Source organism: Cydia pomonella, chromosome 15 (genome assembly GCF_033807575.1).
Source record: "Cydia pomonella isolate Wapato2018A chromosome 15, ilCydPomo1, whole genome shotgun sequence".
NCBI classification, from domain to species: Eukaryota; Metazoa; Arthropoda; class Insecta; order Lepidoptera; family Tortricidae; genus Cydia; species Cydia pomonella.
This window is the reverse complement of record NC_084717.1, coordinates 19037413-19047697: the sequence shown is the minus strand read 5'-3', so window position 1 is coordinate 19047697 and position 10285 is coordinate 19037413. Positions and strand designations below refer to the sequence as shown.

General features: G+C 40.0%; 1 protein-coding gene across 1 annotated transcript; it reads right to left on the bottom strand.

Moving 5' to 3' along the window:
- LOC133525402 (cuticle protein 79-like) lies at positions 1 to 4915 on the bottom strand. Its single transcript, XM_061861649.1, has 4 exons — positions 4760 to 4915; positions 1760 to 1894; positions 978 to 1118; positions 1 to 232 (listed from the first exon to the last, which is right to left on the bottom strand). Exons 1-4 carry the CDS (start codon positions 4874 to 4876, stop codon positions 56 to 58), a joined length of 570 nt encoding a protein of 189 aa, XP_061717633.1. The 5' UTR covers positions 4877 to 4915; the 3' UTR covers positions 1 to 55.
- Between the last annotated feature and the right edge of the window lie 5370 nt (positions 4916 to 10285).

Below are 10285 nucleotides of genomic sequence, written 5' to 3'. Positions count from 1 at the left end.
TCAGGGTACAAATCTTTATTGTCGCTACCGACGATCTCGACGCATACAAATTCTACTACCATCCATGTCCGTAGCCCACGGACGCGATCGCTGGCGCATGGTACGACTGTACGATGGGTTGCGCGATGGGCGCGTGTACGATGGGTTGTGCGATGGGTGCATGTACGATTGGCTGTGAGATAACTGGAGCGGCGTGAACGACTGGTTGTGCGATTGAGACTGGGTGGACGACCTGAAAGATTATTTGGTTATTAATAATGGTAAGGCAAATTAATGCATTTATATTTGTATTGACTGCTTTTTAAATCGTATATCATACAATCTTTGTTTTAATGAATACTTCTTCATATTATATTTGTAAACTAAAAAGGAATGTAAATGTTTTAGTTGTGGAGCTATCTCTCTACTCAATTAGTTTCCGATCCACTGGTTTGGCTTTGTTTCCCAGTGAGGCAATAAGTGGTTATTCAAATGAAAATAGGTGCTGAATGTACACATGTATTCTTTTTATACTACGTCGGTGGCAAACAAGCATACGGCCTGCCTGATGGTAAGCAGTGGTGATGGTGGTTGGTATTCTTACAAGTATCCGAATAATATTTATTGTTGCTTTTATATATCTATCTAAATGCCGCTATATTGTCGGCCACCATCCCATGATACTTTTAGTTGATCTTAATGTGGGTGCCGCCTGCACTACCGGCGCGGTATGCACTACGGGTTGCCCACTACCTGGTTGACCTTACCTGTTGGAACGATGAGTAGCTAGTGGCAGCAGGCTTGGCTATGTCTACAGGGGCATTGACCGCCTGCACTACCGGCACGGCACTACCAGTTGCTCACTATCTGGTTGACCCTACCTGTTGGAACGAAGAGTAGCCTGTAGCAGCAGGGTTGGCTATGGCTACGGGCGCGGCGTGGACTGCATGCACTGTCGGCACGGCACTACTGGTTGCGCACTACCTGGTTGACCCTACCTGTTGGAATGAAGAGTAGCTAGTAGCAGCAGGTTTGGCTATGGCGACTGGCGCGGCGTGGACCGCCTGAACTACCGGGGCGGCATGCACTACGGGTTGCGCGACGGCTACTGGTTGCTGTACTAGGCTTACTGATGACACCTGAAAATATTATTGCTGATAAAACAGGTTAAACATAAAACCTTTTATTGTAAATATGCTTATTAAGATGTTTGTATGACTTATTTTTCATGACAGAAGTCCATTACAAATTCATCTACTCGTTTAATTCTTTTCCTAGACTAGTGCCTACTATGCATTTAAAAAAATCCAACGTACGTACATATACAAGTCTTCGTTACACATTTGTTATCAGTGGTGAGGACAAGGTTCATGGGACTAGAAAATGCTGCCACCGCCAGGACTATGATCTTACTCAGACAATAAGTAGGTTTCCGTGTCTGAGATCATCGATAACCCAATTCTTAGTGTTGACGTCAGAACTGTAAATGCTTACCGGGGTTGACAATACGAAATGTTAAAGCAGGTAATAGTACTCCGTATCTAGCCCGAGGCCGTCTAGTCCATAGCCGCCGAGGCCGTAGTCGCTGATGAGGCCTCCGGGTCTCGGCGCAACCGCTACTGCTAACACTGTGAATACTATCTTCATAGAAAAATTAGTTACCCCTCGTAGCCTTCCAGACCGTACCCGCCGAGGCCGTAGCTACCAATGAGGCATCTGGGCCTCGGCGCAGCCGCCACCGCACAGTAAATGTTATCTTCGTAGACAAACTAATAGTTACCCCGTGTCCTAGTCCTCCTAGCCCGTAGCCGCCCAGCCCGTACCCGCTGAGGCCGTAGCCACCGAGGCCATAGCCGCCGTAGAGGCCTCCGGGCTTCGGCGCGGCCGCCGCCACCGCCAAGACTGTGAATAATACCTGCGGAAAAAAGCGATCGACATCAAAATCAAAGTGATTTGTTGAGATTTAGTTAGTGGAAACTGTTTTCTCTCGAAATGGAAATTTGAAATAAAAAGTACCGTTATTTCGTTAGGATTGCAAAGATATTCTTTCCTCTTAAGTAAGAGCGTAAAGCCAGGAAATTAGAAAGGAACAAAAGATTAGTCACGCCGCGCGAAACTTGCGACGGAATATTTGACGATCGCGCGGATTTTAACGTTTTACTTCAATATCTCTGAAACTATACAAGCGCTGGTGGCCTAGCGGTAAGAGCGTGCAACTTGCAATCCGGAGGTCGCGGGTTCAAACCCCGGCTCGTACCAATGCGTTTTTCGGATCTTATGTACGAAATATCATTTGATATTTACCAGTCGCTTTTCGGTGAAGGAAAACATCGTGAGGAAACCGGACTATTCCTAACAAGGCCTAGTTTACCCTCTGGGTTGGAAGGTCAGATGGCAGTCGCTTTCGTAAAAACTAGTGCCTACGCCAAATCTTGGGATTAGTTGTCAAGCGGACCCCAGGCTCCCATGAGCCGTCAGGCTTTCCACATGGACCAACTACGTATGCACAACTGGTTGTGCCATAAGGAATATTTTTTCGAAATCCTTCCCATAGACACAACTGGTTTATCAAGGATTAAATTTTAGTTCCTAATTACACAAAAGAAATAGTTCGAGAGCACATTAGTTGTGCTTAATTGTGCCAGTTGTGCGTAGTTGTGCCATTAGGAATACATATTTTTAATGGCACAACCAGTTGTGCATACGTAGTTGGTCCATGTGGAAAGCCTGTGAGCCGTGGCAAAATGCCGGGACAACGCGAGGAAGAAGATCTCTGAAAGTATACTTGTGTTTAGCTAACTTAAACTTTTTAAAAGGGTTTTTCTTTGAGTCTGCCCTCGTAAATATAGTCTAGTTTCCGAGTGATTTTTTTATGGGTTTTTTCCCTTGATTAAAACGTGTGAAAATTCAATATAAAAGCTAAATTTTTGCCTCCTCTTAAACTGTATCGACTTGGCAAGTGACAGACAGTGCGAGTCTTCCAGAGCTCTGAAAATATTAAATATCAATAAAAAATTGACATTTTCAAGGCTGCCTCACCCTTGCTGGGGTTACTATGCTCGTACGATCGTAGGTCTATTATCTATCTTTCACTTGCAATCGAAATAAGCTCTCGAATAAATATCGAACTTTGCTCTCTTGTTGCACAAATAATTGCGTAATGTAGTGGCACCAGTGACCGACAGGGAACCAGTACGCGACACTTCTATTTTTTATTCAAGAAAATAAGGGTAGGAATCCGATTTATTAATGTGGCAGCACTGTACACTACACCATACTATACTGTACGCTGTACTATACTGTACACTGTACAGTGTACAGTAGGTGCACAGTGTTGCCGTATTGGGAGATCGGTTGCCTACGCTTATTTTCTTGGATAACAAGTGTCGGCTACACGTCAAGTCATGGGAAACTTACAGTTGCGTGTTTTAATTGTTGTTGTCTGGATTGACTTTGAAATACTATTAATGTGTTTAAAAATTCCACTTTTCCTATGATGTGTTCAGGAACTGCGCGTTACGACCGCCATTGCGGCATTTTATAGTACACTCCATAACGTCATCTGTCAATTAAAATTCCTTTGTTTTTCAGAGACGTTCCAAATTGATTATATTATATCGATATGGAAGTTATTATAACTAAATCTTAACAAATCACTTTGATTTTGATATCGATCGCTTCAGCACATATATTCTAGGTTTATAGGATACGCTTTAAAAAAAAATTGTTTTGCAAATTTTTAAGAAAAGGAAAACCTATAAACCTAGTTTTTCATTGTGTCAATAACATACTAAAAAAACATGCAGAATGGGAAATATTAAGAAGTGGAAAAACGTTTTTTCGTCACGATCATGTGGTATACTCCCCTCTTAAGGTATTGATTATAGTTCTATCAGTAGGTACACGTGCCTACCATTTTAGTATTTCTATTTGTTATTGTCGGTTTCTATTTGTAATGTATTTTGTCATGAATCTGTCTAGGGGTGTAGGTAGGTATATTCATTGAGACAAAAGTGGTCGACCGCCCCGAAATCGCCTTTCCATACACAAATATGTAGAAGCGGACATCCCCTTTCCTGATCAGTTATTTGTGCCGCTAACAGATATAAACCTAAGCGCCTCAGGTGAACATAGGGCTGGCAGCTACCTAGGACAGAGACTAAATCTGGCCATCCAAAGAGGTAATTCGTAGTAACGCTGCCAGCTTTCTGGGCACCATAACTCATGAAGGCGACCTGATAGCATATAGGTCAAATACATCATAGAAAAAGGTCACTTCTGTGGACAATACAATCAAAGTTAACGACCCCGGTACATAGATATCCCGTTTTTCTTATTTGAGTCTCAAGTACTGAAAAAATGTTTCGCACCTGTAAAGGTGCCGCATGAAACTTAGCTTTAGGATCCCTTAACTTTGCGATGTCTACAGGAAAGACGCGAGTGCGTTTGCTAAAAAAATGTGTATGACTCATGTTTTATTTATAATTTCGTTTTTTATTTTAATGATCAGTTAACTGTAGATTTATTTCATGTATAATGTATGTTGTTTGCAAATAAAATGTCGTTATAACTATGTATAGACTACATACTCGTATCTAATATGTTCCTATTACCAAAATGTCTACCTTAAAGTTAACTATCTCAAGCGTAAATATATGTTCTCTTTTATTAATATTAATAAGCATTTTCTTGTAATTTACATTTATGATTCAGTCAAAATTTTCATCTCTCTTTACCTCTTTCCCCTCAAAAAGAAAGTCAAAATCAATGAAATACTCACTAAGAACCGCATAGTTGGGATAACCGTCGCTCGCGAACGAAGAATGTGGTATGACCAATTACTTGCCCAGCTGTCCTTATATACGAGATGGCATTTAACTGGCCTGGGTTTAGACATCCGCAGAATTAATTTTAGGTGCGCTGAGCGAACGTGACGAGAAACGGCCCTACATATCTAAGAAAAACTGAACGTGAAAATCTTATTTCTACCAATCAATTATTAAGAACTCTATTTGTATTTAGCTAAGGTTGTAATTCCTAATTTTAGAGGATTTTAGTTGTGACGTTTTTAAAAAAAGGTTTTATAGAATTAAAATGTATAAGGTTGAGCTGAATTACGGGTGTTTTTGAATATTTTTATCGAGAATTCAGTTCAGTTTTTTTTATAGAAAAGGCGGCGCGTTAAGTAAAGTATCTTGAGTTATAAATAGGGAGGTATGGAAGGTAAATGCAAGGAACATAACCTCCATATACCAAAAAGTGTCCGAAAAAAAACATAAATAGGTGGCGCTACAGTACCTAGAATACTTGAGAAAAAAATCGAATCATAGACAGCGCACTTCACTCCGTCAATAACGCCTAGGTTCTTAGCTACTCTAGCGCTACTCTGGAGAGATTTGGAACTATTATTTATAGCTGACCGCTGGACACTTTTGCAACAATTCTGCCTAAGGAGTTTCTGTACCTTGCCTTTACCTTCCATATAGGGAGGTATATGTTTGGCCTCTGTTATATGAGCATATGAGCATATGACACCCTTAATTCATATTGTATTTTATTCTCGAAAGATATCAAATATAATGAAACTATAATTATATACAAAGAAACGTCTATAACGTTTATTTATAGGTTTAAAGAACTTTATTCTCATAAAGAATTATATAATTCACTTACATGAGAAAATTCACATGTTAAAACTAAGTCTAAGCATACAGTGTACACAAAAAACATGTTATTAAATTCATAGTGGGTAGAAATGCATTACAAGATTCTTATTACTAAACGCTCGGAACATATCTTTACTTTACTTTTATATTGTTTTATTTAGAATATATTTGCATATTTTAACTATCCCAGTATAATTACTTTTCCTGATTCCCTGCGTTTAGTTTGGACTCTTGTCAGAGTGGTCGTGGTCGTCAAATCGGGGGGCCTACCGCAAAAACCGAATTTCGCAAATTGCGGGAATCTTTCTCTTTTACTCTCACTAAGACGTAATTAGAGTGACAGAGAAAAATGCCCGCAATTGACGAACTTCGATTTTCGCGGTTGTAGCCCAGGGCCGGTGGCAAGCTTCACAATTCGTCGCCATTCTTCCCGTAGCCCTTCTTGTGCATTCGTGAATTTTCGGCTAGGTCTGTCCAACGCATCGGTGACCTACCGTGCCTTGTGCCTTCAACTTTTTCCTCCGTTACAAGCCGTTCCACAGATATATCGTCTCGACGTGTAATATGTCTAAAAAGTGAGAATACGACACGGACGATGGTAGAAAGACGCTGTTTGATAGCAAGTTCCTGGTTGATTGAGGAGGAGGGGGAGGAGGAGGAACAGTGTCCATGCAGGGTTATGCCAAGCATACTTCACCAGCACCACATTTCTAGAGTGTAAATCTTCTTTTTGTAACTTTGTCTTAAAGTCCAGGTCTCAGCACTGTAAAGAAATATGGGAAACACTTATGTTTCTGTTCCTTTATATTTTCCTGAGCCGATCCATGGCTGATCTGGTGATAGCCATGCGCCGTTTGATTTCATCTGCGAATCCATCACTGTTTGTTTTGAGTGCCTCAGGGTAGTGCTTTTTTTGTGCCGCTTTGGCATTAGCTGTAAGGCGCAATTTGTTATTTGAAATAAATAAATAATAATAAATAAATGTATGTGATAAGGATCCTGACCGAATTTTAGTTATCTCAGTTCTGCTCTCTGCTTTTTACTCATTTCAGCTTTGCTTTCTGCTTTTTAGTCATCTCAGCTCTGCTCTCTGCTTTTTACTCATTTCAGCTTTGCTTTCTGCTTTTTAGTCATCTCAGCTCTGCTCTCTGCTTTTTACTCATTTTAGCTTTGCTTTCTGCTTTTTAGTCATCTCAGCTCTGCTCTCTGCTTTTTACTCATTTTAGCTTTGCTTTCTGCTTTTTAGTCATCTCAGCTCTGCTCTCTGCTTTTTACTCATTTCAGCTTTGCTTTCTGCTTTTTAGTCATCTCAGCTCTGCTCTCTGCTTTTTACTCATTTCAGCTTTGCTTTCTGCTTTTTAGTCATCTCAGCTCTGCTCTCTGCTTTTTACTCATTTTAGCTTTGCTTTCTGCTTTTTAGTCATCTCAGCTCTGCTCTACACAGCATAAGCGTAGACTTAACCCACGATTTTTAACCACCACATACATCATCATCATCTTCTTCGCGTTGTCCCGGCATTTTGCCACAGCTCATGGGAGCCTGGGGTCCACTTGCCAACTAATCCCAAGAATTTGCATAGGCACTAGTTTTTAGGGAAGCGGCTGCCAGCTGACCCTCAACCCAGAGGGTAAACTAGGCCTTATTGGGATTAGTCCGGTTTCCTCACGGTGTTTTCCTTCACCGAAAATCGACTGGTGAATTGGTACGAGGGTTTGAACCCGCGACCTCAGGATTGCAAGTCGCACGCTCTTACCGCTAGGCCACCAGAATCACCACACACATGAAAGTTTAATAAAATTTGTTTTCGAATCACTTTCTATTTACTAAATTGGATCATTCAAATATAAAAGCGTACTTTATTCGTTAATCATGTCACGATACACCTATATGTTACCGTCGCGTCGAATTGACCATATTTGTTCAAATAAAAAACACAAAACTAATACACTTTATCGACTACATGTTTGGATAAGATCTAAAATAGCTAAGTCAATAAGGCAACATACTTACATGACTCACGCTTCAAATTCATAATAAATACCTGAAATACTACCTTACCATTAATTACGCTATAAAAAATTGGACGGCATTGATTACGGTCTTGGCGTTCCTGGTCTTGGACACTAAATTATACATTCCAGTGTTTAATAAACATAATTAGCTAAATTACTGTATTAAGATGATTAAATTGCTAACACTTAATCATGTTCTAATATGGAAATGATGCGGGGAACATGTTTTACTGTAACACCTATATGCAACTATGTAACGCAAAGCAATAGTGAATTAAAGAGGTTATATTTATATTTTAAGAAATATGTATGACATTTAAAGTTGATATATAAATTTGAAGTGCTACCAGATGGAGGTTTATAAAAATTACGATATAAGAAAATTAATGTATTTATGAAATATTTGTTCAATCTTTTTTTAAAGAGAATTTTTATATTCGATCTAGGTATCTCTGCCATGAAATAGACTACGGCATAAATTTTAAATTGAAATAATAGAAGCCACAAATATTAGTTTCTACATGTTTTTGTACCTATTTTTCGCAAGAACACGGGCAATTTTTGCAATAAATATTTGAACTCGAATTTAAGCAACAAGTACCATCTTTTAGATCTTTTCTTTTATGCGGCTGTTAGTATATGAAATATATCACTTATCTACTCGTATATGCAAAAAAATAGTTTCAAAATATTACTAAATCTACCGCTAGCCCTCGCATCCTATCAGCGAAGGCCCGAGATGCACCAAGCATCCTCTTTTAAACTTTGCTATTGGGTAATCAGATCATTAAATACGTTATAGGAGACAGAAATGGTGCACTATTACTTATTCATACTGCATAACCCAGTCAGTGCTTACAGTCAGCATATACGAGTACCTTTTTTTTTAATGAATAAATATTGGAAATTTTTACCCCACAGTAAGCTCAAGAAGACTTGTGTTGTGGGTACTTAGACAACGATATATATAAATACTTAAATACATAGAAAATACCTATGACTCAGGAACAAATATCGTGCTCATCACACAAATAAATGCCCTTACCGGGATTCGAACCCAGAACCATCGGCTTCATAGGCAGGATCGCTACCCACCAGGCCATACCGGTCGTCGCTTCTTTACAGTTTGGGTCCAGGTAGGTCAGGAACTTTTTAGTATTTATTTAGTCGTATGGCATGTTTTACAAAATAGGCAATTATATAGATTTTTTTTTATACTACGTCGGTGGCAAACAAGCATACGGCCTGCCAGATGGTAAGCAGTCTCCGTAGCCTATGTACACCTGCAACTCCAGAGGCGTTACATGCGCGTTGCCGACTCTAACCCCACCCCCCTCGTTGAGCTCTGGCAACCTTACTCACCGGCAGGAACACAACACTATGAGTAGGGTCAAGTGTTATTTGGCTGCGGTTTTCTGTAAGGTGGAGGTACTTCCCCAGTTGGGCTCTGCTCTAGATCTGGAATGACATCTGCTATGCTGTGCCCTACCACACAAGGCGAGATGACATTCAAATTGCCCATACCTCTCTTGTATAGATACAATTTTATCGCGAAACAATAAAACGGGTCCAAAAGAAAATTCTACTCGTAAAACCATTATCAACATTGAAACAGATGAGCCACGCTGCTGCATCGGGCTGAGTCGCAGCAGGTCGTCTCTTGCTCCGGTGTATGAGTGCAGAGGGCAGCGTTCGATTATGTGTTCTATGGTTTTGATGTCCTCGCCGCATTCACACAAGGCTGAATCTCTCCATCCGCACTTGTTCAAGAAATAATTGCAGCGGCCATGGCTCGTTCTGAGTCTGTTAAGGCGGCACCTAGTTTTCGGGGAAGCTCGAACCCTAGAAGCTGGCGTGTAGGATCCATGATTCCCGAGCGAAAATCTGCATTCATATTTCCATGCCTCGAGAATGCCTCCATCTTTTTTGTATGTATATTATATTTAAATAAATGGACTTTAAATCCTAATTTTCTCTCCGGACCATTGTAGGCCTGTTCAAATTGTTCAAACCTTTTATTTCTTAAAAGCGTATCGATTAAAGTCTCTGTAAAATGTACCCTAATTGTTAAATTTCGTATTGTTTACAGAAAAGATGCCAGTTTTCCCGTACGTTTTCGTTCTTTTTGATATTTGTCCTTAGCAGATCAACGTCACTTAGTAATCAACCATGAAATTTCCAGACGGTTTTGATGCATTTCAGCCGAATTGTTCTTCATTAACGGATATAAAGATAATTATTTTTGATTTACCTCTCTGCTCAGCTCGAGCTCTACTAAAAAAATTTACTTAGATAAATACTTTTAACGAATAGCCTTATTTACTAAGATTGATGCTGACTATACATGTGCAGATATTGCCTAGTTGAGGGCGAGCAGCTGCCTCGCTACTATGTCTCGAGTGACTCCGGATGCTCTGGTTTCGTTTTACCTTCGAAGGAGTGGAGTAGACTTTTTTAGCGATTAGGTATTTGTAGCTTCTGTATGTAGGTAGTTTTGCACATTGTAATTTCGTTAGGTGAATATATTTTTTCACCTCAGCAGCTCGAACAAGCCTACTTTCGTTACTCCGGGGAGTGAGACAAGTTTGAGTCATAATGATTATGCCTTTCATTCATGAATGTAAATA